At 40.2% G+C, this 25,305-nt stretch overlaps 1 protein-coding gene across 1 annotated transcript in view; it reads left to right on the top strand.

Annotated features, from left to right (window-relative positions):
* The window catches only part of LOC138195635 (adhesion G protein-coupled receptor A1), a 172,761-nt gene that overhangs the window by 40,528 nt on the left and 106,928 nt on the right, over positions 1–25,305 (top strand). Inside the window, exons 8-12 of the mRNA XM_069145250.1 lie at positions 9,029–9,193; positions 13,472–13,691; positions 14,192–14,341; positions 15,856–16,017; positions 16,335–16,568. Of these exons, the coding sequence (XP_069001351.1) occupies positions 9,029–9,193; positions 13,472–13,691; positions 14,192–14,341; positions 15,856–16,017; positions 16,335–16,568 (931 nt within the window). The remainder of the gene's footprint in view (positions 1–9,028; positions 9,194–13,471; positions 13,692–14,191; positions 14,342–15,855; positions 16,018–16,334; positions 16,569–25,305) is intronic.

Genomic DNA, 25,305 nt, shown 5'->3' with positions numbered 1-25,305 from the left:
ATTACAGAGATACAGTAAAGTTACAGAAATTATACAATAGACATGTTTTTAATAGTGTAATACAATTAAAAGTGTTATTCTGAATAATAAGTACTTTTATTGTCTTGGCATTCTGCTGATGATACATAACAAAAGATTATATGGAAGGGGTCGAACCAACAGAGCATCATCTTACCAACTACCTCTGCTGTACCCCTCGAGCTCTTAAATGTCACTTAACAACTAGTTCTGGTTTTCTGCCCCAAAACTTTTATGTTATGTGCTTCCAGTCACAGCAGCCAGCTGATGAACAGTTTGCTACCTGCCCAGTAGAAACAGTGTAACTAGCTGGTGAACATCAAGTAGCATTTAGCAGCTACTGACCTGAATGTTTTGTCCCAAACGGTGTACTTACATACCAACACTCACTGTTTTGAGTGCATCAGTGCATTCACACCGTCAAGTATGGAAACATGCAGTGCACCATAAGTGCACAAATTGAGTGCGAAACGATGTACACTTTCTACATTCAATGGTGGACATTATGGCTATGCAGAAGTAGAGGAGAGATGTAAAACATTTTCAAATTAAGGCATCTGAGGAAGCCACAGCTGTTGAACACCTCATAGACGTGTTTTTTTTCCCACCATAAAGCTGTTGGACAGAAGCCATCAGTGGGTTTATTGTGTGCATTAAACAGAGGCCACAAAAATAAGTTTATTTCTGGGTAAAATATTTGAAGGCAGCAGATATGTTGGCAGATTAGATACATTCAGATGCTAGTTATTTCTGGTAAGTGCAGAATGGCAGTGTGCAATTTGAGACAATACCCTGTCGAAACTTAAGGACTACACCAGTCAGTGCATCCTAACACGTAACTATGTGAGTGTACTAAGGTAAGTATATAACTTGGAACACAGCATGAAGACCCTAAGATAAGAGTGAATATTGGACTTACCTTAATTATCAACTCAAAATTAATTATAATGTTTCCCCACATCTGTCAGAAGTGTAAATATGCGTTCACCATATTGAAATTTGAAAATTTCAGACTTTGGTGCCCCTGTGTTATTATCAAAAAAGACATGGGTTCAGATATTTAGTGAAAATACTAATACCACGCAGTGTAAATACTCTTTACAAGTTAGCATACTGCATTCAGAGCCTTACTTAAGTACAAATCTGTAAGTATTATCAGAAAATTTGCTAAAAGTATCAAAATTAAAAGTGCACACTATACAGTAAATATTTCCTGAAATGAATTAATTTGCTTTTTTAGTGCCATTATTTAAAGTTGTACTTATTTGAACTACTTTATGTACCGTAGGTTAGTTCAACAGTAATGCATCATATTCTATAAGATCATCATATGTTTGTATTGTTTCCGTTCTGTAAGAATCATGTAACTTTAAATAGTCAACAACATTACAAAAACTATGAATGCACTTTGAGCGCATTTTCCAGCAAATCCAAGTGGGTTTTAAAATGGTTTATATGACTTAAAAATTGGGAGCATTTTCTCAGCCCATAAAGTAACATCTAATACTTCAGTTTATCAGAAAAAAAAAAATGTCATTTAAAATCACCAAATTTGGGGAAATTAATGGTTTGCACTGGACAGAAAGGGTGTGACAAACTGTAATCTTAGGCGTAACGAGTAACTAAAGCTGTCAGACAAATGTAATGGCGTACAACGCAAAGTATTGAAATATAGTGGAGTAGAAGCAGAAGGTAGCATACCATGAAAATACATAAGTACAAGTACATGGAAATTATACTTAAATGCAGAACTTGAGAAGATGTTCTTCATTACATTCCACCACTGTTTATTGTGACGTGTGTACATAGTGAGGTTCGTTGGAGCGAGAACTCCTCATGAAACGACCCTCTGACGTCTGTCACCTCTTGTTCCAACTTTCTGCTTCTAGCCTGATTAGCACAAACACTACGTCTCCCAAGTCTCCCCCTCCTCACAATACATCCTCCAGAAGTTCAACTTCACTTTTCCACCTCGGTGTCCCGATGAATTTCTCAACGCTCCGATTCTGATTAGGGCCCCGCTCGCAATTACCCACCGCTCTCCACTTATGTACACAAATAATGCAATTTTCGTCCTCAAGTGGAACCTATTTGGGTCATGTTTCTCTTGGCACCTGAGAACGTCTCCCTCCTGTAAGAAAACCTGCGAGGGGCAGACATTATTTCCATAGCTGATGAGTGTATAACCGAGCTCGGTCCAACAAAAACAATCTGCTGTGCGTGGGCTGAACTTCACCCTTCGCCCTCTGCTGTATCTTCAATTTCAGTGTTGAGAGAGCCTCGTGGAGAAAATTTGTGCTGTGACTTCACTGGTGCACTTATGAAAAAAAGAAAAAGAAGAACTTAACTAATGTTTTGGCCTTTGACATCAGACGCTGTCAGTGCTTGTTTAGCCACATCGGGCCGGGTATTAGTCATTACAGTCCATGTTGATGTTGCTCACCTTGGATAAGTGTCCTCTGAGTCAGTCGGCCTCGCCCAGCATGCCCCATCAGAGGGGAAAGACTGAGCACACAGGATTTAGCGCGTGGCTTAAAGCGCTCGTCTGGATTTGTCGCACAGTGTTGCAGCAGTGTGAGCGGAGATGCCAAAGCCTCGCTGAAGTGACCTCTTTGAAGGTGAACCCGAAATGTTTCGCGGCTATTTACCCAGATAGAATTCTGCCTCATCCTGCTTTAGGCTGCGTCAGGCAAGTGTCAGTGTAGACCTTCAAAACACGACACCATCTTTGTTGTAACATTTTGATTTTTGTTTTGTAATTTCTGCATGATATTCCATTTTTCTATGTCTTCCAGCTCCCTCTTATATTCATACCGCGCTGTGTCATAACGGGCTCTTATTTGCTGGCGCAGGTGGGCCAATAAGCTGATCTGTTTACATTGCTCACAGTGAGCAGCAAGCAAAGAAACGGGGCCCATGAGGCCCGATAGTTCTGTGATGTGGGCCAAACTTATGCTGAGTAATGGTGTCAGGCCAAACTCCCGGTATTAGCGATGCTAGCGGCAGCAGTGGGACCAGCCTGTGATTCATGTTTCATTAATCAAACATTTTAGAGCCCTGTAGCGAACTACAGCAGACACTTTGGATGTATCTTTCTTAATCCTCTCCATTTTTAATCAGGCTAATCTTGCACAAAATGAAGAACCTGGTTAGGAAATATTACTGAAGGCGAAGGAAAAGAGGAAAATGTCTCTCTGCCTCTTCCTCCGTGTCTCTGCTGGTGATCTCTCTAAAGCTCTTTTTCCTTTTTTTTTTTTTTATACAAAACTCTATTCTTGCTCATAAAGGAACTTTAATTTCTTGAAATCTCTTTCCTCTTTTATTGCATTATACGGTTGTTTTCTTCAGATCCCTGCCTCTGTTGCACTTTTACAGATTTTTCCTCATTCTTTGTTTTAGATTCAACAGTCTGTTTACAAGCCTGTGTGCAGCATCAGTTGCTAAGGAGACCAAATTTGATCATGTCCACACACACACACTCCAGAGTTTTACCTCTGGGTTCATCACTTTACTGCTTGCCAGTTGCAGTCAATAAAGTCTTTTCAATAAAGAAAACTAAAAGCTGTTGATTAAAGTTAAACAAGGATAAAGTGAAGTATAAATTATACAGTGCAGTCTGCACAGTGTGTTGGGTAGAGTAATGCACAGAATGGGTTAAGACAAGGAGCTAATTTGATGGATGCTGCTGCAATGGGAATACTAGGTTCATTACATCAAAGTGAATCACTCCACCGTGTGCATGTGTGTGTGTGTGTACATGCTGATCACACACGCGTGCCTGCATGTATGTTCATTTAAAGATTCAGAGAAACTGTGGAGGCGTACGTTCAAAAATGCACATCGCAAGCTGTCATCAACAAGCTCGCCTAAAACCGCTCAAGCTTTGGAAAAATGTGTCGGGTAGTGGGAACAGATTGAAAGTTTATAGTCTCATAAGCGACATTATGTAAACAAATCGTAAAAATATCAGCGCACGAGCATAAATGTTCATAATGAGTCTTCGGGGAGCTGCCCCACAATGGTGCAGTGTTACTGCGGATGTAGGTCAGTGCTTTGTGTGTGGCTCGTGTGTTCCCCCACCCCACTGATTCCCACTAAGTTGATGATTCCTTCATGTGTTTATTGTGTGAAGATGACCTTTTTTTTTTTTTTTTTTCATTTTCTGAGAACCGAACCGGTTGCTGAAGGGTTTCCTCTTGCTCCTCTTGTTCTGTCAGGGTGTAGCCGCTCACCAGGGATGTTGGAGAGAGGTAAAGGGGTGTGTGTGTGGGGGGGGGGGGGGGGGGGGGGGGGGGGTTGGGTGTGTCAGGGTGGGATGGGGGGTATTTCCCTGTGTTTCCCAGCATTCAGACAGTTGGCAGAGGTTCAGCGATGATGTAACTGTCCCCTTCACAGACTATTCACAGTTGGAGAGAAGTGCAGCAGCTCTGTTACACACTGGCATGCAAGTAATCACACAGTTACATCATCAGCTGTAATATTACCAGCAAACTATGATAAGTAAACACAGGATTAGGTTGAATATTTATCAGTTAATAACGATTCGTCATTTCATAATAACAGTTAATTTACCAACTTGTACCTATTATTCCAGTCAAAATGTATAATGTCAGCATTGTTGGAACTTCCTGATGAGGTTTATCTTTTGAAATAAATGTGTTTCTGGTCGTGCACTTTATTCTAACATTGATAAGAATTTTATAGCTATACACTAGAGGAGCACAAGTACATCAAAGTTTATCAGTAAATGTGCCGTTTCTATGTAAAAAGTTATGCCGTTAGTCATTCACCTCTTGATCTGGTGACCTCCACTTTCTAAATGTAACTTTTTTTTGTTGCTGTTGATAAAATTGCTGACAATCTGAGCAGGCGATTCCAGTGATTATTAGGTTTCTATGGAAACCAGGGGCGGTGCTGCACAGGAAGAACTGGAGAATGGGAAAAACAGCAGCCATATAAAGGAAATCAGACACGTACCTGTATAACAAACATCTAGTAGTTCTGAGGTCATGGCTCCATATAGGCCCGCCCAAGCATGACCTCTGACCACTGGTTTTGTTGAATACAGGAAGTAATCCCTCGCAAATTATCTTTTTTTTCCCAGTCTAGTCGTGTCTAGGTCTTGAATGCTCACATCTGTCAGCTTCTGTATCACTAAATCAATAACCAAATAGCCAATTATTGCCTTTGTATACAGTAACTGTATCATGGAAACTAGTGTTTCCAGCCCGTTTCATTATTCCCTGTGAAAATACTGCTTTAAACTTAGAGTTTGAGAATGGATGACTGTGGTCTACGTGTAATACTAGTCCTGTGCAAATAGTCTGATAAGAATTACCCCTTTACCTCCCAATATTTTATCTATATTATCTGTTTAGATTAGGTCTAAGACAACATCTGTCCTCATCTTGGTATGTTATATAAGTGTTGCATTATAGAAACACTGAGACCACAAGGTTTCAATTTAAAGCCCATCCACACTTTAAACTGAACTCGTGCCCTGTGGACGAGAAAGGATGTTGTTTTAAAGAGGGGGGAGGAGAGAGAGAGATGAAGAGGGTGTGATGGTATGTGTGAATGAGCGCAGAGGAAGGGGTCTGAGTTATAGATTTGAATCATATCATCAAGGAAATCTTTGAGTAAATTAAATATACTGACATCACAGTTCCTTCCTGGAAAACAGTCCAGCAGAGCATGCAAGCATTCTTCTAGTGTGTCACAAGTTTGTAGAAATCTGTCATAATGACAAATAAACACTTCAAACAACTCCCGTCCAAAATATTAAATAATTGGTGCAAATCCTACTGAAATGCCCAGAGGTGCTTTTCAGACAAGTGAAAATGTACTAATACACATGCAAAAAACCAATCCATGTATTTACAGACTGTCACACACAAACCCCACACTCAGACACACACTTGTTCTGCAGCCCAGAATGTCATCATCTCAGTCAAGCGTTCAAATCTGATTTAGGGCCTTTTAGAAAAGCAATCAGAAAAGAGAGCTTTAGTGGAACACAGAAGATGAAATCAGGACTCATTTTATTCATTTTCATAACTCGCCCACAGACAGTCATTGGAGCAAAGCCATGTGTCCGTTTGGTTCAGGGAATGTTAACAGCCTCCGATGATTTCCTCTTTTCCTTCTCCTTACTAAACAACTAGATGTGGAGATGAGCTGACTGGAGAGCGCGATGGGATTTCACATTAAAATGTCAGCTAGGTTACCTCTCTATTGAATATACATTACAAATTAACAAGAGCTAATGTGATGAAATAACTCTTTTTGCCTTTTTATGCATTTTATTACATTAGATTAGATTATATTAGATTTAGACTTTATTAATCCCAGTGGGGAAATTTAGTGATCACAGCAGCATGGAAACACAAAAAAAGGTGCACACAATACGAACAAATTTACAATTAGTCTGTGTTCGTGTCTTGTATTATTAATTGAATATAAATCAGGTTCTTTATCCTTTTTGTCTTAATTTGTTTTCATGATGAATTTATAAGTCTTTGCTTCTCTACAAACAAAAAACTGTATTGCTGGATTGAATCTGCTTGAAAACGTCCAGTTTCTTAAAAACAACTTCATGCAGTTTGTGAACTCTCAAGCAAGCAATCTTATAAGGGATCTCTATAAGCACCATATACTGCAAGAATATTTAATAACCATGGCAACATGTATCCACACCACTGGTGATGTTTCACTGATCAGTCAAAGTAAAGTCAAGCAGAGGTGCATCATGTTTGTGTCCTATTGTGATCATTTATGCAGTGAGTCATTGGAAAGTGAGTCACAACTGCACAAACATCCACCGCTGCAGTTAATCTGCTTATTCTGTTATCAGTTAATTTATTAATTATCTCTATAATGTGTGGAATATACCAACATATTTCTAATTTCCCAGAGCCAAAAGCGACATTTAAATATAACAGTGTAAAGCAGCAAATCTTCACCTGAGAAGTTCAAAAAAATATTTAAACATTTTTTTTTTTTATGCAATTCTCTTAAAGAAAAAAGACAATTAATCAGTAAACCAAACTGTTGCAGAATTATTTCATTTGGTCATTTCCTTTAGTTTGCGTCATCACCTCCAGATATTGAACCTGCTTTGCATGTCTATAGATGTCTAAGAGGGTCCTTAGACAGATGCTGAAATATTGAAACTGTGTTGCACATCCAGACGTCTAACAGGCTCTCTGGTCAGACGTTCAAATATCAACTGTGTTTTGACTAACCTACGTTACACATGAGCTGAACATTTCCCCGACGTCACAGGTTTTCTAGGTAGTTAAGCTCAGTAGCAACTTTTTCTTTGGGACCTCAAGAGAATATATTGATGTGTATATGGTTTCAACACAATGTCGAGGATAATATTATCTCCTTTTTATTGTTATGGTTTTCTGGACAAGCACATCAAATATGGCTTTATTCTCATGTTGTGTACAAGATATTCTAACACAACTACATTGGTCACATTATTGTTTCTGCTGTCTACAACATCAACAGTAAAGGTCGTAGTTTGTGTCAGTCTGAATCAAAGAGCAAAGCTGTCGGCCTGAATGGGCTATTTATTATAGGCAGTCAACAGCAGTCAGCGGTGGAGGATACCAACACTCAGAAGCCTAAATGCACTGCAGTCACAAGTCATACTGTGTTCCCTTAGTCTCCACTCTGCTCGTCTTTCTCTCCCTACTGCTGTTTTCACCTTGATGTGCAACCCACACCTGAATAGATTAGAATAGTGAACACTGCCTGGGTCCTCTTGTGTTTATCTCGGTTTGATGCTCCAGTTTCTTTCCACACTGCAAACACACCCATGTCAGACAACTGAGCCTTGATTTGAAGGCCAGATGCGAACGTGTTCGCATTTTTTTTGGTTGCTGGGTAGGTTTGTTTCACCGCCTTTCGCACAACCATATACTGGGAAAACAAGAAAAAAAATAATTTTACTGGTAGAAAACTTATTGAGACAGAAGAAGGACCGGGGACAAGGAGCGAGAGACGCATACAAAATGAGGGCATTTAATTTTTCTGAATAAATAGTTCCCTCACACCGTCTGAGACACGTTTTGTGGGATTACAGTTTCTGCACATCTGAGCCTCTCAGCCACTAATCATCTTTACTCTAAAAGATTTCATTTTCTTGTCCAACCTGTCACTTCTCATTTCTAATGTCAACTCTCACCGCTTTCCGTTTGTGAAGCATTGTTCTCTAAATCGCATTTAAAAAAAAACTTGATAGAGTGCTGTGTGGGTATACTGTGACCTCCTGTATTTGATAAACCCACACATCTTAATTAACTCACAAAAAAAGGCATTTTCTTTTTACGTACAAACAAAACAAAGTGTATATTTGACTACAACTGGATTGTATTTGGAAATTAAACAGTTGGCATTTCTCAAGGAGGTAGTATTTCCATGGTGATTATGCCCGTTGCTTAGCAATCTCCGCCGGCTTTTCTCCTTTTTTTTTTATACGGAGTAAAATCCTCAAGATTAGTCGCCTTGGCAAATGGCCTGCTGCATTGGTTCTTTGTCACTGTTCAACCATCCTTTGTTTAATCAGGCATTTTCCTTTGAGATAGGAATCGCTGTGACAAAGCAGGAAAGATAAGCATGAGTAATGATCATTTTAAATCACATCCAACATTTAAAGCCACCACATACTCATACGCGCACAAGGGTCTCTTGAATGAATGAGATTTTGTGAATCACACACATCTTTTGCAGCATCCTGATAACAGAATCCTTAAAATGCACCTTGACTGTAACCCTTTCTGCTGTTTGACTAACTGTAATCCTAATCCGCAGATAATCCACATAAAAAAAAAATCCTAATAGTACATTTAACCCTAAATGTAAAGCCATATCTTAATTCAGAACAAAGAACATTTTATAAATTTATAGGGAGAAATTCACCATCACACACACACACACACACACACACACACAATCCCAAAATACATACAGTCATCGTTTTACACCTCTTCTCCCCCTCCAGTGAGGTCATCCTCTCCAACATTGACGTGAGCATCGCTGGCATCTGGGAGTGCCTGGTGACCAGTTCCCGTGGCAACATCTCTCAGCAAATGGAGATAGTTGTTCTGGAGACGTCAGCGTCGTACTGCCCTGCTGACAGAGTCACCAACAACAAAGGAGACTTCAGGTGAGTCACCTCTCAGCGGTACTGTACACTCAACCACGTGGGTTCAACTCAGCTCCAGCATGTCGCTTTACTTGGAATAAAGAGGTCCTAAAGGAGTAGGTTGACATTTATGGAAATATGCTTATTCACTTTCTTTAAATACCACTCTCACTGTGTGGTAAATAACTACAGCCATCTTATTTTAGCACAGAGGCAACAGAGGGAAACGGGTAACACAGCTCGTAGTAGCGTTTGCACGGCCACTATGAAAGGCGGATCAATCAGCGACCAATGTCGATGATTAATGGCATTTGTCCCGCCTCTCCTTCACTGTGATTGGACAGCTGCTGACAGTGATGAGCACTGCGTTAACATTTTTAACTCTCGCTGACCAGAAGAAATTGCTGAATGTTCAGCGCTCAGCAAAGAATAAACGCTCAGCACCTCGTCAAGCTGCTGAGGTTCATTTAAACAATTTATACTGTATTCAGGAAAAAACACTTTGGTGGACACGGGCCGTAGGTAGTTGTCGCGGTGGCAGAGTGTCGGACGGTTTCAGCACATGCTGATTGGTTAATAATAACCGGAGGTCTACGCCCAGTCGGCTGGATCGACTGCAAACAATTTTCTCATCGAGGGCGGCTAGACATATTCATTCTGGTTTGCACCAGGATAGTTGAACACATAACCACAATGTCTTTTTTTTTGTTGTTGTTTTTTTTCTACATGTAAATTGCTATAGAGGTGTTGTTCGGCAGAGTTTGTGACTTTCTGGCTAGCTGCTTCACCATATTTCCAATCTTAATGTTAACCTAAGTTTAATTTCAGCAGGTGGTGGATTCATATCAGTGAGAGATTATCAAGGAGTCTCAAAAATCAAAGAGTAAGCAGTACAGTTCTTCTTGCATCGTTTAAAAGAGAACTAAGGTTGTGTGAACAAACCATGTCCTTGAATCTTAAGAGTATACTGTCATTTACCAACTAGTTCTATGTAATTATCTGTAATGGACCGTAATCACTGGTTTTCGAAGCTGACACCAGGAGGTCTCCTGCAAAGTAAGGCGATAGTTTAACCTCACTATAATTTAATTCACCAAAAATATTGCCAATTATAGAGTGTGCTGTATAAAATTTAATACTGCAATCAGAGCACCCTCTCTCTCTTATTAACTATCCACATACAGTGCAGGTACTCGAGTCTTTCCGGTGTCATGCTGGTTGTTTTTCCATCCAGTCTGCCTCGCAGCACGTTTGGCTCATTAACTGTCAAATACTAGAACAGGACAGCAGATTCTGGACAGCTCATATATTTTAATAATAATTGGATATATAATATAGAAGCTCGTACACACCTAATGGCTCGAGCTTTATATCATGACTGTAAAAAATATGAGCTCGGTTTTTAGATTTAGCCGAGGCTTTTGATAAAGAGAGGTACAAACACCACACACCTCCTCGTCCTCCATCTATCCTCGTTTTCTCTGTCCTCCACCCCGTGCGACCGCCTCGAAACCTTGTAGCTGTACACACACACTCACATCCTCCACCTCTCCTCCTCCCGTGGGTGTGCTGTTGACGTGTACGCTCCTTTTGTAGCCTGCTGTACCTTACAGCCCACTTCCCAGTGCAGCGAGCACAGAGGCTTTTGTTTCTGCTGGAGCGTTGGAGTAATGGTCTGGAAAATGAGCCCTCCTTTTTTTTTTTTGTTGGGGTTGAAATTAATGCCATTTATTACTAAGTAGCTGCTGCTGCTGCAACAATGTGGATGGAGGGAGGAGGGGGTGGGGGTGGATGAGAGTAAGGGGGTGAAAGGAGACTGGGGTGGGGAACAGAGGGATGGCAGGCCTCTACCCTCAGAACAGATTACTAGCCTCCTGAGTGCCACGCTCCTTTATTCTAATTTAGATGAAGTCAAAAGCGTTTCCATATTAAACTTTACTTGGGTTTCTTCTCTGCAGTTGGATTTTGATGTGGCCTTAGGCAGAAAACCACAGCATATAAGACACATGTTTCTCCTCTGACCGTAGACAAATTGATCAATATGTGTGAGCAAAAAACAGCTCTTTCCTGAGGCGGCAGAAGCACAGAAACAAGACCTTTAATCTACAGCAGTGCCAAGAAACAAAAGCAGGAGTACTTTTATTATCAGGGAAATGGAGCCTGATGCCGCGGACTCTGAATGTTTGGTTGACTTTCTACACTCAAATGAGTTTAATTTCTTTGAAACACTAACAGGCATTACCCAGAAAATGAAAATTATTCATTTGCCTGTGAAATCACCCTGGCCCCTACCGTAGGTTGATCAGTAGAGCAATGCCAGGACTTGGTCCTTGATGACATTATTGAGAAAGACTCATTTCTTGCTTCAGAGGAGACTTCAGTGAACTTTGCATGGCCATAAGAACAACACTTAGGCTGAATTTCGCCTTAAGGAGGAGCAGGCAGGAACAGTTTTCTGCTTCAAATATAAATCCTTCACTGACATTTTCCATCTTCCACTGGTGTGCTTGTTAAAGGGGCATGCAGGTGGTTTAGTATTAAACTTTGATAAAGTTGTGGAACTTGCCACCGACAGATTAAAGCAGCAGAGGTTGAGGTATCCTGACTCACCCTGCTATCATACAAAAAAGTGTCATACACCCGTCAGTCCATCAGAGGATATCGTGTCAGTGTCACATTTTGCCTTGGCTGAGCATGAAAAGTATACACGCGCATGACCTCGGTCGAAGAGGGAGGTTATGTGACCAAGGTCGTGTGAAGAAGTACAAAGACTGCAATCCAAAAATGGAGATATGCTGGGGATGGCTGCATCAATAGAACCAAAGACTCTCACCCAGGAGATGAGGGTTCGTGAGAGCGCAACCTAGATTTCTTTGAAGTACAGTAGTCAAGTTACTTAATTAAGTCATTTATACGTTTATTTACTTATTTTAAATCATAATTTTTTCCGAACCCTAATCAAGTATGTTTTTCCTAAATAAAAGGTTATTTCTCACTGGGAACGTGACAAATAAACAACACGGAAAAGCGGAATACTAACTGGCAAATTTTGCATCAAAACTATTCATAGCAGCGGCGATGTAAATATATAGTTGAAATTAATTTTGCGCCAACTCATTTCACAATGACAAAAATATCTTTCTAAAATAAGGACGGGTGGTATAAAGATATGAAGATATTCCACTGTACGTGGAACACTCCAATACCATTGTAAACGTCCACTTCTTGTTCTTTTCAACTGATCGTAGTGCACATCAGTCAGTCGTGCAGCTGGACACACGGGCAGGCAGCCGATCTGAAACAGAAGGAGTTTAGTTTGGGAATGTTTTTGGTTCAGACCTGATGATGCAGGTGAGCTGATCAAAGCGGGTGAAGCTGTGTCCTCTGTCTGCAAGTCCCTCTGCATGCATCAAGTCAGCTGCAGTATTTGAATTCATATTCTTCATAATGGGAACCAGGAAGTCATTGGTAGACAACCAATCAGAATATGCATTTCATTTTCGGTGTGAAAGCTCAGAAAAATAAACCCCCTTTCCATAAAGATAATATGTCGTTTTTGGGCCCACAAGTGTTCACACTCTGTGAAAGTACTCGTGACAAAAACAACAGCTGTGTAATATATATGATGTGTGAATAAATGTCACGAATAAAGAGCCACCGGTGTGTAAAGGCCTTTAACAATGTGGTTTTTAGTAGCTAAACATAAGGCACCTTATTTTTTACTCCTAGATGAGGCAAAACGTGGCAGTGACAGTATTCTGTAGTCGAACGATTGGTGTATTACACACTCTGCTATGATATTGGCTGGCCTGATTTCAAGGCGTGGTATGGGTCAAGCTGCACTCCACTTAATTGGATGGATTTTTACAGTATGTACATCCCTGTGTTTGTAACTAAATATAACTGTGATGACATCATATGAGTTTTTTCTTAGAGTTTGGAAAGCGGCTCCAGAGCCACAGGAGATATTATGCAGCTGTTGTCACAGACTGAGCGGTAATTTAAAAAATCAATCTCGATTTGTCAGAAAGCAAACACATTTTTGGGCACACAATTGAAACATTTATGCATTAATAAAGTTGGTAAATAAAGATAATTTCGTCAGAAGTCATCACACAATCAAGTATCAGAATCTGGCAGTCTTCTGCAAAAATAATTAGACTTAGCTGGAAATCAAATATGCAAATTAATACTTTCCTAAGTACAGGGAGTATGTAATTGCCATCTAGTGTAGATTCCTAAACTCACTTCATGCTGAAATTTATTTTTGTATTTTCTTTTTTTTTGTGTGTGTGGCAGGTGGCCAAAGACTCTGGCTGGCATCCTGGCCTTCCTGCCCTGTGCTCCTGCCACCTTTGGCTCCGCCCCCCAACCCGCTGGCAGCGCTCCGAACCCGTCCAGCCAGAGGGCAAAGAAGGCTTGGCGGCGGTGCGACCGGGCCGGGCGCTGGGCTGAGGAGGACTACACTCAGTGCCCGTATGCCAGCGAACTGACCCGCGTGCTGCATGAGCTCACCCAGGTATCAGTACTCATAGAGAACTAGTGCTCAGAAACAGCATGAATTCATTCACATATTCTCAACCATATTGCTTTCTTTTCAAAGTCAATAAATCAATACTAATTTAGCAAGTTTATGGTTATGTTTGACATGTTGACTTTTACATATTTGCCAACTTACTCTGTTTTCAAAGCCAGATTTAATAACTTCATATTTCTAGAAAACAAGCTAACACCTCCATTGATTCATCTGTAGCCTGCAGCTATTTGCGGTTCAGTACATGTAAGCCTTTATTACACAAACTGACTGACAACAAGCTGTTTCATTCTACATTACTCACGGGATTACGGAACCACATTAAAGTAATGAAGTTCACAATACTACATGAATGACATGAAGCAGCATTACAATGATTTATTATTCATTTTATGAACTGTTTGATGCCATGTCTCGGTTGAATTGTGCTGATGGACTGTATGATCATCCTCTCTAAGGATATTGCTTTTTTTTTATGATTGCAGATACCTATTAATACCACTAACGCTCAGCCTCTGGGCCAGCAGTTAGTGGCGTTCACCACCAGAGCGGCACATTTCACCGATGTCATGGATGTCATCTTTGTCACCCACCTGGTGGAGAGACTGACGAGGCTGGTGGAGAAACGCAAAGATGTAAGAGTGAACGCGGTGATACAACACCATCAATTTACCTGACAGCATGTAATCTAACACTAAAGTCCAGGCATGACACAAAAATAATAAAAATCATAATACAATGAAATAAAATAAAATAAAATAAATTGAAATAACAAGTTTCCTTTAAAGTAGAGATGTTTAAAGTCACTCCCATAGCCTTCTATTACCAGATGCAGATTCACTGTATGAATATAAGGGTCTGGCTATACTCCATTGGTGATTGTTTCCAGTCGCTGAATCCTAATTGGGTGTAGACCTCGGGTTAATTTTGAAACTATTGAAGCAGCCTTTAACCAATCAGCATTGACCACCAATGACGTATGTTGTGCACTTAAACTCTACCATCGACACCATTGTTGGAACTACCCTTAGAAGCTAACGCTTAACTTCAGTGTCATCACATTGAGCACCGCCCACTTCCAGATAAAATCTTAACAGATTTTTGTACATTTATTCTTAAGGGACATCAAAGGTGATTCTATCCTCAGAAAGCATAAGCCACAGCAAATCGGAAAAAAAAAAAAATAATAAAAAAAAAAAAAAAAATCGATATTTCTGCAAGTGCTCATTCAGATGTGTCCGATAGCAATGATTTCCCAAAACCTTAAAAAGGATGAGATTTTAGTTGGCTGGCTCATCTCGAAAGTAACAACAGCTCCTCAAGAGCCCGAAGTGAGTAAAGAGAAAAGGACTCCTCACTGGATCCCAGCGAGAGGCGGCAAAAGCTTCCTAAAAAGAGCCGGCAACCGGCTGTCATCCCGTCTTCAATCCTTCAATCGATTCCAGACAGCTTAACTTTTCACCTCTACGATTTCCTCTCGCCCATGGCAGCATTGGACCTGAATGGCAATTATGGTTATGAAGATGCATGTCTTTTTTTGGGGGTGAGCCATGTTTTTTTTTACCCCATGTGAACTTCTATAGCTAGAGGCACTTGGAGGGGTTTTACGTCACAACAAAGGTCAGGTTGTGCGAGGGGAAGGGTGTTGAGCTTTGTCAGTGAAAAGAATCAATATTGGCTCTCACTTGTGCAATTACTCATCATAGGTCCCTGGGGAGGAGATATTATAAGGAGATACTTAGAGTTTTATCATTCCTTTGACAATACTGATGAGACCACCCTCATTCATCCAATAAAGAATAGTTAAATGAAGCAACAATGGAAAGTACAGTAAGCAAATAGCGAACCGCCGTCCCAAGGAAGCGATTATGCCCCATTGGAGCTGCTAATCTAAATTAAATCTCCCAATAATGAATGAAGCCACCATTGCCTCCCTCACAATTCTGACTGGAGATTATAAATGTGCCTGTTGTTGTAGATATGATTGATGTGAATGAGGACTCTGCCTCCTCGTGTGTGTGTGTGTGTGTGTGTGTGTGTGTGTGTGTGTGTGTGTGTGTGTGTGTGTGTGGTTTTTTTGTACGTACCACTTGTGGAATTGCATCCGTTTGCATTCCTGTCTGCTTGTTCTCTCCTGGTTGTTCTCTAGCTGGGCGACTATATCTCAGACATTGCCAGTAACATGATGCTGGTGGAGGAGCACATCTTGTGGATGGCCCAGAATGAGGCCCGGGCGTGCACTCGGATCGTCCAGTGTGTGGAGCGCATTGCCGACCTGGCGCTGACCGGAGACAATCAGGTCATTTCGAAGGTACGGCCGGGCTACCGAACCGTAACAAGCCACACTGAAGGGTCACACTCTGTCGGGGCAAAGGTTGATTATCTCACTAAATGTCCCACAGCTTTACCTTTTTTCTTGCGGCTTTGAATAATGAGAAGTTAATTTGGCTCCAGCAGATAGCTAGAATAAAGCAAGAGAGAGATGAATTGCTTCCTTCCTTTGTTCCGTCTTACTTTTTTTCCTTCCTGCTGTCAGTGGGGATAGAAGCATCTGCTAAATGACTGATATAAAGATCTCTATCCTCCTCTTTCTCCTCCACTCCTAAATCTTGGGGTACCTTCCTTCAGGTGTCTGCTAACATAGCTCTGGAGGCCTTTCTCATCCGTCCATCAAACTTCCTCGGTTTGTCCTGCACAGCGATCCAGCGGCCTCCCTCATCTGCCACCTCGCCGCTCCCTGACAGCCACTCCCACGCTGACAAGGACACGAGCAGAGAGCGTGATGCTGCTGGGGAATCGTTGCTCAACTTCAAATGCCACACTGTCAACAACAGCGGCTCGCCGGCCAGTCAGCTCAGCAAGGTAAGGTGGCAGTTAATAAATGGCGTGAAGCTTTCTAAAATATGCCATTCCGCTCTTTTTCGCTCTGCAAAATCCAGTGAATCCAGCTGGTGGTCAGCAAACGCTGTTCTCTGAGTGCCTCTTTTTCTCACCTCCAGCGGGCTTTTTTTTTTTAAAAGGCCATTCACTTTTGAATTTTTTTGACACTGTTCAAATGCGGGCGTGAGGAAAGAAGGAGAGAAGATGTTCTAACAGAGGAGAAAGAAAGAAATGAAATATGAGAACAGGAGTACAGCTTGTATAGTAGCTCGTGGGCACAATAAAATGAATTCTCCAACACCACACAGTTGAAGCATGTGGGAGGGATTACCACCTGTCCCAAGGTCTGTTGCTGCCCATTTGTCCTGGCGAGCTGACACCTTGTTTGGGTTTGTTAGTATGCTATAGATCAGCTGCTGATAGGTGGGGTTGTTGTGGGGGCAGGACCCGCAAACAGGGTGGCGATTTGGGAGTCGGACCACTCCCCAGTGATGGATAAGATGGCCTTCCGTTCCTGTCGCTTTAAATCAGCTAAAGCCACACCGTGGCTCCAGTTGTGGCCATCCCAAATGACAAATAGATGAGGGATGCTCTGCATCTGCAGACAGCAGGCAAAACACTTTACTCCCCTGGCACTGAAGTGGCGTAGTTCTGCAACATTTGAACAGTTTGCGCCCTCTAGCTATTCAGTGCACAGATGAATTCGTCAGCGTACATGTGGTAAACACACTGCGTGTGCATGTCAGTGTGTACTAGCAGGAGAGAGTGTTTGCTTTCCAGTCTGCGTGTTTATTTCCTTTCCCTCATCGTCTTCTTCTCCGGTCAGATGGAGTCAAGTCTCTCTGGGTTTGTCAGCAATTACAGCTCTTAGTCGTAGCTGCAGGCTGTGTGGCAAGCTCGCATGCATGTATTTAAATGTAAAGCGCTGTGCAAAAGAGCTTTAGGCACTAAAAGGAAAGTGAAGATGATCTCAATAGTTGAATAGTTATTATTTATCAATTAACTTGACACGGTGCAGCAAATGTGATGTTGACATCAAGGCCCTGTGGGGCTGCAGGACTTCTTGTTATTCGTGCGACTGCAGATATTTTTTGTTGGCTCTGGCTGAATGTTTAGGATCGTTGTCATGCTGGATAATACATTTGAGACGCCCCTCTGAGGGTGTTGCTTGTTAAATAAGAATATAAACATCTAAAGTGCTTAAAATGTTTGCAAAGTACTGCACTGTAGGTATTTGTGGATGCTCAGCTGAATTTGCTGTATAATGAGAAGGGCACTACTCCACTTCTACATTATTTACAGGTGGACTCATTGAAATTAGGAGGCAAATGTGGAGTAAACATTTATTTTGATTAACACTGATGAGACATCTCATCGCTGGTACCTCTGAATTTCCTGCACTTTCAAATCAAAATATGAAAAGTAAGGTTCATGATTAAGACTGTAAACTCTGATCCCGCCTTTTCATATTTGTAACATGTTTTGTGCGCTCCTCATGAAATGAATTCAATTTACACAAATCCAGCATTTTATATTTTTTTCTATTAAATGCAGCAATTCAACCATGTTAGAGCACCCGGTTCAGGGCTGTGATACGTATCAACCTACCAAGAAGCTGAAATTTTAATTGTGCATCACTCAATGGTTGGAAATCACAGCAATCTACAAGTTGTCAGATAACAAAAAACATGATTTATCCTGAAAGAGAACGGTCTCTTGAAGTCATAAAGTCAAAACAAACCATAAAAAATTGGAGATGGCACTGGATTTCTTACTGGCAGTGGAATGTTTAGTGCTGCTACTGATGGCTGGTAAAAAAAAACAATGTCCTGTATGTACAATTTTATTTACACAGTATATGACATTATCATTTTCATCATGAGAACTACTACTAACTTTATAGCTAATCTCAACATGTTCCTCAGACAGACGATTTCTAGGAAACAATTTGGAAGTGCACCATGTTTTACTTTGACTAATCTGATTGTTTGATTAAAAAAAATAATGATAAGAGTTTGGGGTTACAGTCGGGCTTTGATCAACCGTGCTATTTTAGATTGAAGATCTGTTGAGCACTGAGGCCTACAATCTTGTATTCTGGCTTACTCCCCCATTCCCTGTTATTTATGGTCAATGTACATATCAGACTTAAAGTGAGCAAAATAGGACATTTTGCAGGTACTGCAGTGTAAAGCCAGAGCAAGAGACAAGAATGTCTACAAGCCACTTGTCAAGAGATTTAAGTTAAGGACTAGTGCGCAGTGCCAATGCAAGGAAAGATAAATCACTTCTTTATAATGATGTTTGCCTGAGAAAGACATAAACGAATGTTATTCAATCCATGTCATGTCCATTTCAGCATTTTCAAGAGGGAGCAACCACTTTTTCTCTTAAAAAATGAGTTAGGATGTGATATAGAGCTGTGACAAAATAAATTACAGATCAATAGACACAATAAGTATTTGATAAATTGATAGTGAAGTGACACCACAGTTTATGACAGGCTAGTAGTTTAATTTAATGGCTTCATTGAATGATGAAAGTAGCTAGATGACAGGAAGCAAACGGGAGAAGCATGAAACAACGGTTAGCCCTGTCTTCCCTCTTTCATTGAATGAATGAGAAAGAACATGTGGATCCAGAAAAGCATCATACTGCTAAAACCATCTTATCATCTGGATAGAGTCTAACTTAAAAGTCATTGTTTTTTGCTTTACTGTGCCAAGTGAACTTCTCACCCAAGCTGACACTTACATAGTTTATGCTCCCTTATGTCGTGCAACCTATTAGAAGAAAAAGTGCCTCAAGCAAAGATGCCTTGAGTCTGCCTGTAATTATGTTATATTTTTCTCCATGTCAAGTAAAACAAATGCCTGTGTCTGTGTGCCCAGATATCTAATGGGCTGTAGAGGCTTTTCATTATATTTCACCAAAAGTGAAGATGTGCTATGTAATTGCGTCCTCAGATAATCACTCATTCACAATATAAAGCTGTGCTATTATTTATACATTACAGGCCTAAGACGGTGTTGGAGATTATTACTGTATCACTGGCTAGTTGGCATGAAGAAATTGTGATAATAGTAGGGCAGCAGGAGATTACGAACTAAAGCTATACACTGTATCTCTATTAAATTAATCTTGATTTAACAATGTACATTGACTAAGAGCACCAACTCACTGAAATACCCGATTTGTAGCAATATTAGGAAGGGGAGTGCTTGTAGGGAGAGACAGCTACACATATTCAATTTGAGTCAGACTCGGAAGGTGTGATACTTGTATATTGCTTGATTCTATCAAATAATGTGCTACATATAAACATATTAATATTAGAGGAGAATATTTTAAAGAGCGTGGTCATATCTTTCTGGTTCACTGATGTATGTGTGAATTAAGCTGTCTCAACTCCGATTTTTCCTACAAGACACAGATCTGATATTTTTACACTGTAAGAACAACAGAAAGATGCTGAAAGCTGCATGGAATATACTTTTTTTTTTAAATCTGGGACACGTGGAATGTGATATCAAATCAGATTCTGAGGCTTGAGGCCTTACATAATCCTATATTTAGATTATCAAAGCATCAAGTGTAAGTGTTGCCGTGACAATAAGTAATCCGCACATCATTCAGCTGAGACAGATCTCATAATTTTGGCTCTTGCGGCATGTTGCCTAAGTTGGTGTTAAGTTGGTGGATGAGATGCAGCAGCAGAAGGGAAAGCAAAATATACCGACTTGGGCTTCATGCACGTGATCACCAAACCAAAACCACCATGTGTTTGAATGAAGCATAAACACAGATGTAGTCGGAGTTTCAGATGTGACATGTCAACTGGGTTTAAATACATATAAAAATGGTGTTACCAGCCAGTCTGAACTGAGAGTGAAGGACTGTGGTGTGAAAATAAGCATATTTTCTTCCACCGTTAAGGTGACGTTGTGTTTCAGAGTGTGAATGCGGTGCGAGATAAATACATTTGGTATATCAGGAGCACATAATGCACTCGCAAACACACACTCCCCTATGACTCATCAGTCAGCCTGTCTAACACTGCTCAGTTTAACAGCACGCTGTGAAGGCTGCAATAAACACACAGCACCACAGCCTGTTATCTAGCAAAGGCGATACCACCAAGATACACACATGCTGAATGCACAGTCGTCACATATTCATAAAAGCACTGTTTTAGATTTGGGAATATGTCAAGTTAAAAGCAGAAGTTTTATTTTTGGAAATAATTTTGTGGATTTAAACTCCCCCATTATATCAAATTTACTCATTTCCACATGTAAATTGTCTGAAATATTGCTTGTCTTCTCATGCAGCATTACATTAAGGTGATTGGACCTATTTTTCTTGGGTCCCTCCCCTCGCCCTAAAAGCCCCAAACAAAAGCACACTTCTGCTACACACTTTTTAATGAAATTGTCGCAATGTCAAAGGAAGTTAACGTAATTGAGCATAATCATTGGAAAAACAAATTTGCGCTTCTCAGCACGCCTTCTTCTTTGGCGTTTTTGGAGAATAAAGCAACCAAATTAAAATGACCTAAATGATGGGTAGAAATAATAAACTATTTACTTTTGATAAAACATGTAGTTTTAGAACATTCTAATAAAGACAAATACAGATTCTTAAAATAGGGTGTATCCCAAAACCATGATAGTGTCTTGAAAAGTGAAAAGGTGGCATACATTTATAGCTATAACAATGTCATTAATTTGAAGTTATGTTATCAGATAATTATGTTGAAGTCATCTAGAGTCATGATCTTAGCTATAAAATGTGGACTCACTGATGTGTTGGGAAATGTCTTTACTGAATATACAACAACAACTATGTCCCTCATGCTACTTACATAGCTGCACAAACACAAAATACAAATGTGTCATTATTTTAACTGATTTTATTCTGTCCGCTGGTTCTGATTGCCTTGTAAAGATGCATTTTCCCACATTTTGCAGTTCTAAAAGAGATGATGCCAAAGACAGACATTAAATGAGCTCCAACAAACTGAAACCCGCTTTTACTTGAAGGAAAACCTGTAAAGAGGGTCATGCAGACTGGTTTGCTGTTTCTTTTATACTTGTTCAGTTTGTATGACACTCAACTTCTATACATTTCCTATTTTCACCATGTTTGCATTGTAGCTCTATGGATGGTGTTGCTCTGTTAGTCCAGACTGAAAAAAATCTCTGCAACCATTGAAAAGATTAAAGAGTCCTACTCACTCTGAGGCTGACATCTTGGCTTTAGTTGACTATCAGTTAATCGGCCATAACGTTGTACTTACTGTATAGCCATGATGCCAATGAATACTGATGACACTGGTGATTTCCTGACATGTCAAGCTTTTCCTTTATCATGAAATATCTCAACACCTCGCTGATGGTTCACCACAAAATGTGGTCCAGACTTTCATGGTTCCCAGTCGTAATGACTTGAACGACTTTTCATTTAGTTCTATGATCTTTACATTGGTGGTTTTAGAGAAATATCTCAACAATTATTGGAAAGATGGCCATGAAATGACATTTAGGCATTCAAATTCCCTGTGAATTATAATCACATGGCAACCCTTTTACTTCACAAACCAACACAGTCAACATACTAAACTTTATCTGTTTAGCGCTGGCATGCTAATATTGTCATTGTGTGCCATTGTAGGCTGCCATTGGCTTTGTTTTCTTCTCTGTTTCAAAGCTGTCTCCTGACAGTCAACCAATCAGCTTGCTCGACACTTGACACTCTCTACACAATTTGCCGTTGAAATCTGGGAGCATCAGCTGCTCTTTGAGCCTCTGCAAACCATGATTATCCATAACACTCTTATTTGTGTAAATTTGCATGGACATTCATGTGTATCTCTGCAGAAGCATAAATCAATTTTCAACAATACAGTTGAACCAACATATGTACGATGCAGGAAATGCAAATTTCTGAAATACGTTCATGGAAGAATTTTTAAAATGGCAAAGTTTGTATGACATAATTAAATAGGTAATAAATATAGTGCTAATTGATATTCTTTCTGTATTCTTTAATGAGCGATAATAGGATTTTGAAATCAATCATTTGTGGATCAATGTGACCTGCAGCATAATGGATGTAATTGTTTATCAACATGTCAGAAGGGTTAATTATGTTGCTATATTAGCTCATTCCCAAATACCAATATAATATACTAGAATAGTTAAACTATATTTTATGAATTATGTATATAATAAGTCTGTACATTGGTAAAATGATGTCTGTCTCGTATCAGTTATTCATTAAGAACAGTGACACCCAACATATTTAAGAAGGGCCTTTAGAAGTGATTAATAGGCCAGTCCATGCAAACCTACACCTCCCCACTAACCTTTTTTTGCCATGCTGTTCCCTCCGTCCTCGTGTTACTGACTGACTTGGTGAGTGATCTGCTCTCTGTCTCAATCTGGCAGAAGCTCAGCACAGTTTAGAGCCATTTTGGGTCCAACTGGACTTAGATACACAGCATATGGCCCTGCTGTGCCAACACCTTGCCAGAAAGTGTCATAATAAAGCACAGCCTTACTACAGCAGCGCCTCACGTAATGCACTCTGTGTAGAAGTTTTCACCTCCTGATTGAGGTTTACACATACAAAATTGTTTTTGAATTGTCATTCAATTAAATGAAAGAAGGAAAATTAAATCAGTCATTGGTCTTGTCTTTTTCTTCCTAGGTTTAATATTAATATTAATAACATAATAATTGTGTCCTGTAGTGGTGAATAATAATTGTAAATATTGTTCTTTGGTCAGGCTGTTGTCAATGCATTGAAGTCAATACAATGTCCTAATAAGGATGGCTTCGCAAAAGTGTGTGTGTGTGTGTGTGTGTGTGTGTGTGTGTGTGTGTAAAAGGATAAATTATTGTTCGTTGAAAGAAAAAGAAAAACTTAAATCACACAGTTATCATGTTTCTTCTCACTTCACAACTATCAGAGAAGAAACCAAAACACCAGAGAATAAGATACTGAAGGTTTTTCATGTTACTCTCTAGACCTCTGAAGCAGCTTGGGTGTTCTTCCCTGAAAGCACATCCACATTTACTAAAGCACCCTGGTGTTCCCTCTGTAATAGGCCACATTTAGTCAGATTTATGGGACAAACGCAGGGGATCCAGCCTTGGCTGTGTTCAGGCACACTTAAGCAGATTATTGTTTATTTAAAAACAAGACTAAGGCAGTGTCTAAGTGAGCTAAAGCTTACAGTGGGTTTTTGGCCACAAAACAAAAGCAGTGGGAAGTTAGATTGTTTTTGTTTGTTTGGCCTGAATGATGGCACTAGGTGAAAAGTTAAGGGATCACCAACATTATTGCAATTAATCCTGAAGGGAATTTGGATGTCTGTACCAGTTTCATAGCGATCCATCCAAATAGTAATGGAGATGTCCCATCCATCCATTATTTATACCTGCTTTATCCTGAACAGGGTCACGGGGGGCTGGAGCCTATCCCAGCTCACATTGGGAGAAGGCAGGGTTCACCCTGGACAGGTCGCCAGTCTATCACAGGGCCAACACATAGACAGACGGAAACAAAGACCATTCACACCTAAGGGCAATTTATAGAACCACCAATTAACCCGAGGTGGATGTTTTTGGATGGTGGGAGGAAGCTGGAGTACCCGGAGAGAACCCACACAGGCACAGGGAGAACATGCAAACTCCACACAGAAAGGGCCAGACCCAGATTCGAACCTGGAACCTTTTTTCCATGAGGAACAATGCTAACCACTGCACCACTGTGCCGCCTGTAATTGAGATGTTCCTAAGGATATTGGATCTTCCCATCTCCAGATCCATGCTGCTAACATGGCTAAAATCTGTATTTTGTAAATGTCTGTTTATAAGGCTTTAAACACGTTTTTTTATTGACCCTCTCTTCTTGAGTTTGAGCATGGTCTTGATCCCACAAAACCACCTTATGATTTATCTGACTGAAATAAATACTGTATGCATGCTTGAATCATGCCTGAATATTAACTGTGGTGTTCAAATGCTGACCTCAATGATTTAATTGGGTTTAGTGAACTTGATGCAACAATTACAATTACATACTTGACATTTACAGAGCATATTTTTTTCTCATAGATTTTTGTGAGGATTTACTTTCACATGTCTGTGTGGAGGATGTGTACATGTAAATGAACACACACATTCATTTAGTCACTGACTCACTTACTCAGCTGCATGACACAAACCAAAGTCTTACCCTGCCCATAGTGTTTCAGAGGCCTGTTTAAAATCTGTTTGCTAGGGATGAATCTGAAACAATCATTGCTTTGTCTATTGAACATTTCCAAAAATGTCACCTTTTAAAAAAGCATATGGCTTCCTGTCTTCATCTCCACACAATATAAAGTTAGCTTTGACACTTTTGCTTCAAATAATTACAAACATATGTTGGATGAGATCTTCACAGTATCAGCGCTTTCTTGTGTGTATGAGCTGAAAAAAAGGTCAGATAAGGTGATATTTTCAGTGCCAGGTCGTATATTTTTAGGTGATTGACAGTTTTAACTGGGTGATTATGGTCCCTTTGCAAAGGCTGTATTTGTTAGACAGTTCAAAATAATCGAGAACTGTGGCTTTGTCCATTTTTAGCTTGTGACCCCTTAAATACAGCTATGTTTCTTTGAATACTTCTTTGGGGCTGCCACCAGCTGATACAACCCAGATTATGCTGA

Source organism: Embiotoca jacksoni, unplaced genomic scaffold, assembly GCF_022577435.1.
Source record: "Embiotoca jacksoni isolate LCO1_2020_lvr unplaced genomic scaffold, fEmbJac1.0.p SCAF_12, whole genome shotgun sequence".
In the NCBI taxonomy this organism is placed as follows: Eukaryota; Metazoa; Chordata; class Actinopteri; family Embiotocidae; genus Embiotoca; species Embiotoca jacksoni.
This window is presented reverse-complemented; position numbering and strand designations above follow the sequence as displayed.